The sequence below is a fragment of the Pinus tabuliformis genome, chromosome 4_2, assembly GCF_031772625.1.
Source record: "Pinus tabuliformis cultivar Carrire ecotype Pingquan chromosome 4_2, CPIR1, whole genome shotgun sequence".
NCBI lineage: Eukaryota > Viridiplantae > Streptophyta > Pinopsida > Pinales > Pinaceae > Pinus > Pinus tabuliformis.
The window spans coordinates 230,631,004-230,646,581 of record NC_142304.1 but is presented as its reverse complement, the minus strand read 5'-3'; the positions used below and the strand labels follow the sequence as shown (position 1 = coordinate 230,646,581).

General features: G+C 35.3%; 1 protein-coding gene across 1 annotated transcript; it reads right to left on the bottom strand.

Moving 5' to 3' along the window:
- Positions 1-688: 688 nt before the first annotated feature.
- LOC149168908 (uncharacterized) lies at positions 689-2,348 on the bottom strand. The gene has a single exon (XM_089426986.1). It carries the CDS (start codon positions 2,108-2,110, stop codon positions 1,154-1,156), a length of 957 nt encoding a protein of 318 aa, XP_089283112.1. The 5' UTR covers positions 2,111-2,348; the 3' UTR covers positions 689-1,153.
- Positions 2,349-15,578: the final 13,230 nt, after the last annotated feature.

The window sequence follows — 15,578 nt, the reverse complement described above, 5'->3', positions numbered from 1 at the left end:
TGACTGTATGTAACATAAATATGTGACTCTCAGATTAAACATATACAAGGAACCCGCACAGATCAAAAGTCCTAAGACATGTTGCTTCCGCTGTTGTTGATAAAAATAGGGTTGAGAATTCTCTCGGTTTATTTCTGAAAATTTCAAACATTAAGTTGTGCAGCTTGCTAGACTCAGCCAGGCCAAATTAGAACGAACACACCAAACACAAACCAAATACATTGTGGATTTTGCAACTACAGAGAATTATAAGAAATGGCTACCAGTGATCAGTGTCATTACCAATAGAACGAAATATTAGCGCCAAGAATGAATCCTATGGTCTTGCATTATGACTGGAATTAGAGAAGCCAATTTTAATTAAGTTAATAGGCCTATGGTCTTGCATTATGATTGGAATTAGAGAAGCCAATTTTAATTAAGTTAATAGGCCTGGTATTTTAATATAGAGTTTTGTATTTTTATTTTTTAATAAAAAAATTATGTATATATGGTTTAAATTTAATAATGCAAGTTCTCTAAAAGATTTAATGAAAAAAATGAAGATTTCTATTTTTTACTCTTTGTTATCTTGATTGTTATTGTAGTATTATAAATTTTCAACCCTACAAATCATACATAAAGATTTTGAATGAATATCCTGTTATTATCAACCATATAAGTTATATGGACACAAAACTAGCCATAATCAACACAGAACATATCATTAACATTGGCACCTAACATATCATTAATTGATAATGGGAACGGCTAAACCATGTCTTATCTGTGCTTACACATGCATGGTTGTATGACTGGTGAACCGTCTATATACTAACAATAATTGGCACCTAACATATCACTAATTGCATAATTGGAACGGCTACACCATGTGCTATCTGTGGTTACACATGCATGGTTGTATGACTGCTGTATACAGTAAAATGGTATTCAGAAATCTGATATCGTATCATCCTAGTCTCCTTGCGGGGTGAACTTGAAAAACAATCCACCAATGAACAAGGAGATGTCTACCTTTAGTATGGCCTAACAAACAAATATTGCAGACGATTTTATCGGATGCCAAGAATTGTAAAAATTCATATATGCCTAGTTTTTCAATTGACAATCAATTTCTCGGCGGAAGTAAATTACAGGCAAATAGTTCGTGCTGCTAGGTGCTCCGTTTGTAGATACCGCAGAGCCGATTCCAAGAGTCCTCTCTCTGCATCTTCAACTGGCGGTAGAAATTTCCTATAAATGATTCAGCCTTCACGTATAGTTCGTCGGAGCTCAATGGCATCCCCTCCTCGCAATGTGAAATTTTAGTCTCTTCATCACCTTCGACCTTTGCTACTTCATCACCCACATGAAGCTGCGCCTGATACGTATAATAGTCTTCGACATGATCAGTGGAAATCTCGAACACAACCAATGAAGGAGCGGATTTTTTCGGCGCCGCCGGAATGCACGGCTCAGTAATTGTCATCTCCCTGCTCTCGCGAGACTCTTTGGAAAGATTGGAAAGCTTGAGCGTAGATCTTCTCAAGCTTGATTCCTTCTTATATAAAGCAGGAGCAGGCATCAGAGTGGCCTTCAAATCTTTGAAACTTCTGCTTCTTCCTTCCACTATCAGAGCAGCAGCTGGCTTTTGAGCTTGATCCTGAGATGCAGCCGGGCTCAACTTTTTCTCCACTGGATCAGCTAATTTAGACTCAACAATAATATTGTTGTGGTCAATATGGGCATCAGATCTAGTCTCAATACTCTCAACCTCAGCACTCAATCTATAGATTATGCCGGAATTATTAGGTGGATCGTCATTGGAGGTTGGGGGAGGAGCTCGGGATATGAAAGCTAGAGTGACAAGAACAATATTGAGAAGAACGTACAAGCAAGGGGCCGTGATCCAAGTGCACACAGAATTCCAAACCCCGGGAGCAACAACCAGGAAAACAAATTCTGCAGTGGGCTGGACCCGACGGATGGCTAAGGGAAGTAAAGCGACGGGGATGGAGGCTATAATGACTGTACTAGTCATAAGCACCAACTTAACACTCTGCCATTTTGCAGATGCTTTTTTCCGCTGCTCTGCCTCTGACATCAGAAATTCACTTCCCTTACCAATCATAATATCAATGCAAATTAAACACGAGTAATCTCAAATGCAAATACCCCAAAAGGTCGAATTAGACTTTAGAGAGAAACTTAGGTTAAAGAAAAATATAAATGTTACACAGTAGGTGGACTCTGCAGAGACTAATAATCATAACAATCCTGAAGAGAAATCACTGAAACTGAAACTCAGGAAGGAATGCAGACAGACAAGAAAACGAGTGGATGATAGAACAAGTGCCGTAACAAAGGGGAAGGAAAGCGCAATTTAAATGAATTCGAGGGAGCAGGGGAACGGGGACGGAAAGGGGAAATTACAGAGGAAGAAAAGTGTGAGCCCCCAAAAGGGAAGGATCGTGGGACCAGCTTTGCTGGTTCAGGATAAGGTGCTCATCTCTTTCGTATATTGGATATTTTTTCCACGGGCTGCATCGCATGTGGATCTGGTCACGTGTAATTTTCAACTGATTTTGATAGTTACCGTATCATCAGTCTGGTTCGTTGTGTGTTACGAGTTTAGTTGTTGAAGTATAGGGTAGTTTTGACTTATCCGCCAGTTGGACGGATGGCTCTTAGACTACGGCTAATTTATGTCGGTGAAACAATACAATAATGTTTTTGATGCCTTCGCGAAGAATATAATGTTAGTGTCTTGTGCGTTGAAGTTAAGGCGGTGATATGCTCCTAGCTGGCCTCCACATCTACCGGTCTATGACTTCAAGAAAAGCGGGGCCTATGTGTGTCGTCCCCTGTCCTCACCTGTTCCTTCAATCCCTGTGAACTCTTTCCTCACCATAAATAGTATTCCACTTTGTATGTAACCCTCTTCCTACTAAAATGGAGTTATTTGGGCAGTCTGGCTATTGTAGTTGATACCCTTGTGACACTACGACTACGACTAGACGAGCGAAGGAATGACTACAGGAGGGAAGGAATATATTGTTTCTGTCCACAAGTAGGCCGCCTATTGAGGTAACTTTGCGTGTGTTCCTAGCTGTGAGAGCGTTGGAATCCTGAGAATGTGGGGTAGTCTTCCATGACAATATGGGGACCGCCCACTGTTTTATGATTTATCAAACCATAAGTTTAGAATGGTTGTAAAGCCAAGCCACTTTCTATCTATGACTTTCGAGGAGACTTTATGAACCAAATTATACTTCTTGTTCACTTTGTCCTCTTAAACTAACGTTGGGTTCATTGCAGCTTCACTCTCGTAGATACATACGTTGGGTCCATTAGAACTTCAGTGTTGGAGATCAACGTCGAGGCGCAAGTAGATCTTTTCGTACGGGAAAAAAATGTAATTTTTATTAATATATAATATTACATTATGTACAACTATGAGCATCGATCATGATATGTACAAAAAAGAAGGCCATGCAAACATGCAAGTGGTTATGTAAATATCCCTAAGGCCATGCAAACATGCAAGTAGTTATGTAAATATCCTTTTGATATAGTGCAAGTGGGAGACCAAACGCTACAAATTACAAATAGGATTGACTACTAGAAGGATGTAACACAACATATTTTAAGAAAATTCAAAATATGTACACAAATATGAATAAATTAAAACCTATTTCATTATAAAGGTAAATTTGTACTTTGTATTTGTATTTAATTAGTTATAAGATAAATTAATCAAACATAATTATATTTTTGAAGATTTTAAGTTTAATTTATTCTTAATTGATAAAGAAATTAATTATAATTATATTATTATTTGAAATTTGAGCGATGGAAATTTATATATTAATATATTAAGTAAATGATGGATAATATAAATAATGTAAAAGTTCAATTAAATAAAAAAGAGAAAAAGTTACATTCAATCAAAATACTAAGGAATTATATTAAAAAAAATAATAAAAAGTTGAAAGTAGCTCGAATAAGTACAAGGTAGTAGAAAGTGCCAATATAAATTATATATAGTGAAGCAAATAAATAACTTGGTTGAAAATTATAGTCACTCTAAATGATAAAGGGAAAATATTACTTTAAAATGATTTAAACAAATAAATAGCAAGATAATAAATTTAGAAAAGAAAAAGATTATACAATCAATATATATATATAGATGTTATGTCTTTCAAATATACAATAAATCTAATTTTTAAAAGCTATATAAATATCATTAAATAACATAAAAATTAATTTAAAAACAAATTTTCCAATAAATCAAAATTTAAATAACCAGAAATAAATATTTTATGGAATTTTTTTTTGTTTATAAAACTATATATTTATTTTCTCATATGAATATGATAACTGATCTTTGCTAATATATACCTTATTTGGGAAAAACAATTAAAAGATTGTCATATGCAGGAGGAAATGGATTTCTAAAAAAGGAAATTAAAAAAATGTCTTTAAAAAAATAAAAAAAAAACTTAAAAACAATAGATGCCACATCAAACCCAAATATATGCTCCAGAGGTTACCATATAAATTAGATTAATATAAAATTATGAGATAAAAATTAAAAATAATAATAAAAAATTTAGATTCCATAAATGATAATAAACATCATATAATAAATAATTATTAGTAATATATAGTATGGAAATAGAATAATAGTAAGTTAATAAATATCATAAACTAATATTGTGACTTCATTATGTTTTCGTTTAAAATAAGAAATTAAATTTTGTTAACACAATTGGATTCGGTGGCATTTTTGTTTTAAGGCTATCAAGGTTTGGAATCAATAATATTATTCATTATTGAAATATTTATTATTATTATTATTTAATCAAATTCCATTAATTTTAATTTGTTTGTGCTTATAAAAATTTTATATTTATTAATATATTAATAGCTTATTTTAAATCTTAGGTCATTTTTTATTAAGTTTTATTGATAAAATTCTTCACTTTTGAAAAATAAAACTGTGATTTTGTATATTTTATGATGATAATGATGATGGTGGTTAAGGTCTAGTGAGATCAAACTTTGGTCTATCGGACCTAAATAAACGAATTATTTAGTTTGATTTAAGATTTTATTCTTATGCTCAAAAATCTTGGAGAGAAGTTTCCCGAGCTCACTGTAATTTTGACAACGTAAAAGGCTAGGAAGGTTAGTATTAGTATTGCAATAAAGATTTTGAAACTGATATCTAATGTTGTACACAGGGCACTGTAAGAGGAAGTGACTTTCATCCTCGATGTTCATATTCTCAGAGAAATGGCAAAACGTTTCCATCCATGGTGTTTTAGGAACTGCCCAACGACCTGTTTCACTATGGAGCTCATGACAGTTCATTCTAATCTTGACTATATTAATTTTCTTCTTCACTATGGAGCTCATGAGACTTCATTCTTATCTTGGCTATATTAATTTTCTTCTTTGAGCTAGTTAAAACAGAGAGATACTTTTGATCTTCTAGGTGTGGTTGATGACCTCCTTATAATATCTTAATTTTCATTTAGGTGCTAAATCTTTCTCACACCACATTTTTTCCTTGAGCTTAGAAGTACCAATAATTTTAATGTTATAGTTATATAATGCATTGTATTTTTATATTATTTATAAATATGATAATTTTAATGTAGAACAATTTTTTTATAAAAATATAAGATCAAAATTTAATTATATCTCTTTTTATTATGTTGCAAACCATATGCTATAACTTAGTATAAGGGAGGTGTAATTTCTTCTATGTTCAATCTAAAGTTGCTAGGTATATCTTTTAAGATTAAAAATAAAATATTTTCTAAATAAAAATACTAAATTAGTTATAGTAAAAAATAATTATGAATTTACATGTTTTCATATTTCTAATAATGTTAGTGTGTTAGGTCAATAAGTTTTTATGATGACTACCCAATATAAAAGAGAATAAATTTTCTTCACTCTCAACCACAAATAAAATATTTTGATATCGATATAAAATTACATAATTTTATATCAAATCCAAAGAAAAATAAATTCATTAGAAATAAAAGGAAAATTCTTATATTTTCAATTTTAAATATCGAAAAATATGTAAGCATTATAATATTTTAAAATTATTTCAATACAAAACTAAAAAAAATATTTGAATATCAATTCCAGTATGTGTATATATATATATACATACATACATGTTCACATTCTTTCGCAGGGCTGCATATCACTCCCAGCTTCGTGAAGATAGTTGCTCGCTCAGTTCCATCAACCTTTGGGGGGTAAGCTCCTACCCATATCATCACTGTTCAGGTGGTCCAAGCCCCACTTGATGAGGCTTTGAAGTTTTCTAAAAGTGCCCTAATTTGCTGGTTCAGTGGTTTTTGGCCATGGCTAACAACTCTCCACAGTTGGATCTCGGTGGTATGGAAGCCTGTCATTTTTGATGAAATTAATATTTACCGCTGTGCTAGGGGTTTCTTTCTAGTATATTTTGAAAACCCTGAATGCAGACAATGTATTCTAGATTTTGGCCCTTGGTTTTGGGAAAACTCAAGTCTACTCATGAAGCCATGGAACCCATCATTTGATCTCTCAACGATAGTCATAACCTCAACACCAGTTTGGGTGAGATTGCCAAACCTACCCTTGCATCTTCGGAATTTCTCTTTGCTAAAAGCCATTCGAAACGAAATTGGGAAATTTTACTACAGGTTCCTAGAAATAGAGGAATATGCAACAACTAGCTATGCACACATCTGTGTAGAAACAGACTTCAGCACCAGATTCTGACATGAAATAAACCTAAGTAAAGACTATATGTGGAACCAGAAACTCGATTATGAAAGTGTCCTCTTCAGATGTCGATCCTACTTTGAGACATGCCATATAGGCAAAAATTGCCCAAAAGCATCCTAGAAAAATTCTATTAGAAAGAATCACCACAGATCTACATGGTGGGAAGGAGCACAAAAAGAACATTACACTATCATCAAGGAAGAATACTCTCAAGAAAACTCTTAATCACAAGAAATCGAGCAAGAAAGAAACAACTCTTACGACAAGTAGGGGCAAAGCCGCACCCAACAGCAAAAAAGTGAAATCGACAACCCCTCAAGTAGCAACAGTTATGAGGATTCGAATACCACACAAAATAAATATTCATTGAACAACAAAGCAGATCTCCTAGACTAAGCATCTTCTCCGACTATCTTCAAAAGGAAAAACACAATAGGTCATGAATCTAAGACACCAATGCCGTAAGAACCAGAAGAGATGAAGGAGATGCGAGATAAAGGAAGTTGGAAGACAGTAGAGAAAAAAAAGAAAGCTACACTACCAATCTCACCAAGAAAGACGAGAAACCAAACAGTTAAGAACTAAGAAAATCATAGGTTCGTTAGACCAATTTGGTCTTAGTGGACATTAACCATCATCATCATTATGATAATAGAATATATTGATATTAATATTAATATTAACCAAACCATTTCCTAATATTGTAAAGTTAAGTCATTTTCTATCTATCACTTTAGAGAGTATTTGTGAACCAGATTATACTTGTTAGCTTTATCCTCTTAAACTAACGTTGTGTCAATTAAACCTTCATTCTTGTAGATACAGTCCTGTTGATGCCTCTAAAATCATTGCATCCACATCGGGGAAAACCACCCGGTCTGGACCTTAAAGGCAGCTCCTTTTCCATTTGGTGTGGAAGTCCGACTGGATATAATGGGACCAGTTTCGGAATGGTTTGTAAATAGGATGGATAAGTGATTGATCTTGTGTTATCTAATGATAATGATGGATGAGTTATTCTATAATGCAAAATTATAAACAACTAATCTATCTCGGGAAACTTGCACTTTAGTGCAACTTTTGATGATCTTTATCCATAAATAGGCATATAGATGAATCTACTTATAAATAAAGACATTCATTCATATGGTAATTACTTTGTTCAAGTAGCTGAACAAAGTAATAATTAAAACATTATTACACTTTTCTTCGTATATCATTGACATAAATATGATTCAAAGAATAACATTCCTTAAACATTCAATAATGATAAGTAAAAGGACGATTGTTAAAAGACATACATATATGTAATGATAGCAATAATTGAATAAATGTTAATTCATATAAAAGAATGGAACAAAGACATAGATAATAGTACCATATGTAATTTGAATCCCCTCCGATATCAATCGCATTCAGATCCCGTCTTTCAATTTAGAAATACTCTCACAAAAAGAAATAGTGCATATCTTATCAAAGCATTCTTCATTAAAATTCAGAATATAGGCCTAATCTTCATAGAAAAATATATATCGGAAGCATAATAGTGCAACTCCCAATCCAAGTTTTGATACAAAAATTGAGGACCCTTTCTAAATACATGAAAGGGTCTATAAATACTTACTAACTAACTAACTATGAAATAAAAATGTTGTGAGGTGGTATAACCAAATCATGAAAATCTCCTTGAAATAGACATGCTTGCAGTCGGTAGAACAATTCATTATTTCGACTAATTATCCTTTGGCTTGAGCTGGCATATAGCGAGCATTGGTTGCAATTCTGAAGGGTGACTCATATGCGAATGTAGTTGGGTTCAATACTTCGCATCATTAATTTCAGGAATCATGTAACCGATTGCATCAGTTAAACATTTTATTGTTGTGTTTTAAGTATGGGGTTTAACTAGGAAGAACCAAAAGGTGTCCCAAGTTAAACATTGGATGTCTGCGATTAATCTCTCCTTATTTTCTAATTCCTGTTTGCACTTTTGTTAAAATGCTTTAGCTGATGGCAGTTTACCTGTAATACATTCTGAAATCAAATTAGAAAGATAAAGTGTGTCATTGATTAATTCAATCAAATTACCAGTTGTTGATCTACATCTTGAAGTTTCCCGCTCTGCTTTCATCAATTGAGACTACCATTCCAGGAAAATAATTTCCTTGTGTGATTCCAAAATTTTAGGCAGATTTGCAGCTTGTCCCTCCTTGGTTTCTTGCCAAGCAAGAAATCTGTTAATGTTTCATTGGCCTGCTACAAATTCTGTCTTGCTACAACTGATTTATCAACCATTGATGCAGAAATTTCACAGAGGGGCTCAATAAGAGAAATATTATGACATAGTAAATTTAATTGATTAATCAATGCTTTATTGATGTGGAGCACTTTGGATTTGAACTCTACTATTTGAGAAAAACCATTGAACTTTTCTATTTGTTGTGAGAGTTGAGTGATTTGCTCATCTTTTGTTTTTCTCAATTGTTCATTCGTTGACTTCAACTTATCCAATGCTAAGGATAACTCTTTTTGTTTATGAATTGCACTTTGGTCTATCCTCTACTTCTCCTTGAGCAATTGCTCGTTTAAACGGTTATTTAGTTACTGTTGCGCTGCTAATTGCTGCTCTATCCATTTCTGGTTTTTGGATACTTGTGCCTCAAGTGAAATAATTGTTTGATCTTTTTCTTTGAGTAAATTGCTAACTTTCGATGCTTTATCCATAGTAGCTGTCGAGTATGCCCTAAAATATTGAGAGAGTTTTGTGAGGTCTTCATGAGGGTTAACTTCCTTTCTCCATACCACATTAGCCATCTCCATTTGTGTAGGTAAAAGACAGGGTTGATCAAGATTTCTCCTTTTCCTTTGTCTTTTTACTACAACCCTATGCTTAGGGCTGTAGAAGACATCTAAAGGTTGTATTTCTTCTACATGTAGGATGATTTCGTCAGATGGATTCTCTGGAATTATCTCCATATCTTTTTCAGTGATCGGTGGGCTACTGGTTCCTTTAGTTGGAACCGTTTTAGTTGTTGTCTTGTGACCAGTTGTCACTTCAGGTGTACTAAACTCCTGTAAATTCTTAGTATTAGTTATAAGGGAATCAAACTACTACCATTCTTTAAGAAGATTGGGATCAATCTGAGTATCTATATTTTTGAATTGACTATATTTTCCTTGTCCCTGTTCCTGTTCCTATTCCTTTTCCTTTTCAAAGACCTTTAAGGAGACCTTTTCGATATCAGAAGTCTTACCAGTAACTATTTGTTGAGTCTGAGTAGATGACTAGACTGTAGGAGCTATCACTAAGAGGTCTACAGGCATAGTTTGCAACCTCTGTTCTCTAAGCCTATTAAACGCTTCCAGTCTTTCATCTTGATATTTGATTTTAGCCAATGCTTTAACTTGGAATAGTGATTCAGATGAGGCAAATAGATCATCAAAGACATCATCTTCATGGTCAAATTTTGCAAGTTTGGCTTGGTCCAGGAACATTATAGGCCACCTTTCTGGGAGCATGTTGTCTATTAGGATTTGTGGCAAGCTTTAGTGTTTGCAATTTATCTGTCTCCTTCTCTGCGTGCTTGTAATCATGAAGAGTGAAAATACCACACCGTAATGGGAATGTAGGCCATACCTATTTCTTGGAATTTTTAAGGGTTTTGGATATCCCATCTACTGTTATCTAATAAGCCAATTCCCAAGCTAACAGTTTATCGAGCACATATAGGGGAAGGACATGGGGTTTTGTATTGCTACCAAAAGCCTTATATAAGTGAATTTTTCCTCCTAAAACTAACTGCCCACTGTTGTCAAATCTGTTTCTCCTTCTGGAGATATCCTAGGAGTAGGCTTATCAAAAATAGAGTAATAAATAGGCAAAATAAAACCGTTGCAGATTTTATAAAGGTGGTTTTTGTAATTGGCCTTCCATAACTGCTCATGATAGATATGTATTGGTTTGGGGTCTGCGGGGGTCCATCTCCACCCGAGCAATGGAAATTTAGAATTAAAATAAATAGTGTCCATAATTAATGCACTATAATAGAATGGGGGAATGGTCCTACTAGTATGATATACATTTTCCCTGTACTCTAGAATTGTTGTGGCTAGTTTATTAGATAAAATATTAGCCCAATCCATTAAATAGCCATTGATTACAGCCTCCATTAGAGGGACCATTTCTATAGTAAATTTAGCGGAGTCATGTATTCCCCACATTCTACACATCATAGCTCCGGTATAACAGTAAGGAGAAGCCAATGAGTCTATGGAGTATTTACTCATTGATTCATGCCTGTGCTTCTTAGGGAAGTGTTTCCACTGCTTAATCGGGGCTAATTTTGACCTTTTTCCTTCGCAAAAGCTTCTAAGAATGCTTTGTTGTACCAGTTCTTAGGCTTAGGTAAGTGATACATTTTCCTTAGATCATCGGGCTGAAACAAGCTAAATATCCTCCCGTCAGTTGTGCAAAAGGTTTTGTTTGTAACTAGAATTTTCTCTACCACCCATCTCATGACATCAGTATATGGGAGAACTTTAGCTCATGCTGCTATTCTGTAAAGAAAGGAGCATGCCAACATTTTGAGAGTTCCTTCATACTTATTAGTTGAATCAGCTATGGCTTCTTCGGATAACTCCTCAGGTTCTTCTACTTCAATCAAATTATAGATACTCTCCCAGCTAGTGTTTCCCAATCCGAGACACGTTGTGTCTGATATCAATCCCTTTTTACATGGTCCTAGATATTTTGTTGGAGGAGCTTCTGTTGCAGACTTCTTGGATTTCTTTCACATTTTCTTGAGATTTTTGGTTTTATTGGAATTCTACACAAGTGACTGAAAAACTGCGATACAGAGAAATGCTTCTATAGACCAATATGATAATGAAAAAGAGCTACGTCAATTGGCAGTTGATAATGGAATATAGTTAGAGTTTGCCACAGATGAAATCTAAAGAAAATATCTTCCCTTAACTGCTTCATTGAATAGTCGTTTAACCTGTCAGTCATGGTAAAGACTGTTTTAAATGCCCATCATGTAGTTTATATGCTGAATGATTAATTCATGTGTGCCTGTTACACAAAAATATCGTCATCATGATTATTTGCAGTCAGTATGGGTCTATCATTACTTGTACTATCCTCCTAAGCAAGTCTCAGACCTCAACTCTTCAAATCAAGCTTTGGAAATGAGAGAAAGACATTAAAAATCAATGTAACTCTGGTTCCCGCACTTTCTCTCATGGTCACCTACAGTCCTGCACCTTCTGTGTACAAAAACTGCGGACCTGACCGCTCTGTCCCTAATGGTGTAGGTGCGGACCCCTGTGAAAGTCAAAAGGCGCAAGTTTTATCTTAAAAAACTCACTTCAGGTTAATTCTAGAGGTTTCCAGAAGGAATTTTGACGTGGATTGGTCGCTCTGAGGTGGTTCATGCATCCCAAAAGAGAAGGAGCTAATCCCTTTATGAGAGGAGCTATCCCTTTGAAGGAGGGCTTTATCCCTTTGAAGGAGGACCTAGTAACTTCCCTCCATTGCACTCTAAATAAAGGAATTGGGCTGGTTGCTGGAGAGGTTAGAAGCTGAACATTTTTTAGGGTAAATGCTGGTGAAATCAAGACTTCCTAGTTAAGCCTAAAGAGGATTGATCACATACCTTTTTGGTTTCATTGGGGAGTGAGTGAAACTTGTCAAAGTAGAGGAGACTTCTTGCTGGACCCTGGGAGGAGCTTGTACAGCGTCAAGGCAAAGGTTGTAAGGTTCTTCTTCTTTTGAATTAATAGAATCAAACTCATTTTTCTCAACAAGTATCTTATGTTATTTGTTTCTTGGACTCCTTGACTTTCATGTTAAATATGTTTTATGCAATCGGCTTTTCAGCTACTATTTAATTTGTTTGCCTTGTTTGTGCTTGCAGATCCGCGAAAAGGAGCTCATTTGGATCGAAGGAGCGAGGGCATCCACAAGCTAGCGTTGGACCTAAGGTAGGCCCTAAAAACACTTGTTTGCTATTGTTTATTAAAGCATATTTAGAGAAAGGTAGTGTCTGATTGGTTTGCTTGTCATTAGGTCTTCTTTAGATTCTAGGAAGGTCTATCTTGCCCGCAAGATCGACTTATTCCGTGTGGCAAAATGACGACCATACTAGGGACTTGATTGTTTTCCTTGCTTATACTTTGACCTGAGAAACTGTATTTTTTGTTTCTATTTTTGACTTGATGATTGTGGGATTGGGTGTTTTTAGCTAATCTTGAGTTAGTTTTTATTTTTCATAATTTTGGGAGAAGTACGCACCCTCTGAGTTAAGCACAGTGCATACCTGTACACGCTTTTGCTTTGTGCACAGAGCGTAAACGCACCTGTGTAAACAGGCTGCCTGCGCACCCTGTCAAAATTTTGAGAAATTTTAAATTTTTCTCTTTTTTATCAGTTTAGAATTTGTTTATAAGTTTTAGCCATTGCCCAGACCTACATGTACTCTATCAAAAACTTTCCTTGGATTGATTTCGTTAGTGTTAGGGTTTTAGGTGAATTTCCTAGGAGTTTTGCTTGTTGGGTTTGTTTTTCATTTTGGTTGTGTAGTGGCTCTGAGCTTAGAGGCTGTAGGGACTTCAGATCACCTTAGTGTCTACCAGCTTTCTTATGAGTCTGACCATGTATGAAATCTCCCCTTGTTGAGGAGTTCGCTTTGTATTTTCTCATTTTAAAACTTCGAAAAGCTCGTATTTGAGAGTTTGGATTTTCATTTTCAAAAAGAAAACGAAATTGGTTGTTCTTGACTAATTTGTGATTCTGCATAAATTAGTCCTTAGCTTGCATCTAGCTGAGTAAAACATCCTTAAAAAAGACTTTTAGTAGGCTTTGACTTCAAATAGGTTTTTATAGTTTATAGCTCTCAAAGTTAGTCATTTCCATTAGTTTTGAGTGTTTTATTTACAAAATATAAAAAATATCTTTTAAAAAAAAAAACTTTGTTTTTTGTAGTGATTGAATGCTTTGAAATGAAAAGGGAAATTTTTGTGAAATAACTAGTTGTCTCGTTTTGAGTGCTTTGAAAGGAAAAGCTCTTCTTTTAATTTGTTTAATTGAGAAAGATTTGTGTTACAAAGTATTTGCATTCTGAAACTCTTTCTTAGTTTTAGAAGTTCATCGAAGAGAAAAAGATTGTTTAGATCATCTTAGGTGCATTTTTAGTGATTTTGAGTCGAGTCTTCATACCGCGAGTTTCATCTCCGCACCTTTGGACTTAAACAAAAAACCACTAAAATTAACGCTTAAAGTAAAATTCACCTAGTAACATTTTTATTTCTAGGTCTCTGATACACCAACTTAGCTTAGGCTAGTGCCTTGGAGTAGGAGAGTAATTAACTCTCTAAGACAGTAAAAACAAACAAGTAGTTGTATCTTGTGGTAGGGAAGAAATCCAATTGTTGCATTTATGCTCTGGGAAAGCTCCTCTTAAAGGAGAAGCACAAGATCGTGTCCGAACCAGTGTGGGAATCAATACTTCCTCATTGGGAACGACGCCAGATATTCACGTATTAAAAATGGTAAACCTCAGATTAACCATTGTCAAGGAGCCTAGGGTCACTTGTTGGTAAACCTTGGATTATGTCAAGGAACCTTCAAGGGGATTGAGCTTGCTACTCTGCCCTTGCATGCGTATCGGATCGTAGACTATTCCCCCAGGTGTATTTGTCTCAGTTGGTAACCTTAGTGGCCATATTCTTTAGGACTCTTCCTGAGGTGATAGTGGTGGGAAGATCCCACTGTACCTGGAGCAGACGTCGGCTAGACTCACTTGGATTTTCTGGGGGGTTCACTTCACTCGAGATGGTTAAGTGGAGGAACTTGTGCCAGTCTATTCATTAAGCAGGTTGCTGGGGTAACTGTTCCAATTGCCATTTCTGTACTGAACTCTGCAACGTTGGATTTCATCACCAACTAGTGTTTTCGGTCCGAAAAGTTACTGTTTGTGTGTGTTTGATCTCTTAAATTCTTTAGGCATGTGATTCAAATTTGTTTGGTTCTTTAGAGACCTTAGGTGCTTTTCATTGAGATTTTACTTTGTTTTCGTGTGAAGTAGTTAAAAGCCTTTAACTGTGGCTAAATTACCGAGACAGTCCCGTAGACTTCGGGGCCAGTCTCCTGAGATTATAAACGTGGCTGAGTTACTGAGGAAGTCCCGTAGACTTCGGGGCCAACTTCCTGAGGAAGTACCGAGCCAACTTGAAGGCTTAAAAGTCCTCGTAACTCTAGAGACAGTAGAGTTGGGTCACCGGAAGAAGGAGAATCTTCTTTGATAGTACATCCTGATTTTCAAATGCCAGTAGCAGAATATAATCCACAGTCAGTGTCTGTCTCCGAAATCACTGGTAGTTTTTCATATACTAGTGATATAGGTGAAGAAATCGAAATATCCGAGCTTGAAAGTGAATTTGCTGCTACTCCGACATCGGGGTTTGTTTCTCCAACTTTTAGTGGTCCTGGTTCACCTAGGGTAGAAAGCGTCATCACTCAAGATCTTCCTTCTGGACTTATTTCTATTGAAGAACTTGCTCCAGAAGAAGAAGAAGTAGGCATCCATATCCCTGAAAATCAACCTGTCATTGAACTAAGGGAGCGTGAATCAATTTTTTACAGTCCACCTAGGAGTAGTTATTGGTATCTTTCTTTGACTAATTATTTAGAAAACTCAGGCTTAAGTTTTTCACCACCTCGTGCTCCTTATCACTCAACACCTAGAGGTTTTTATACTCCCGTAAATATGTCAGGAAAGTCGTCCATGTTTACTCAA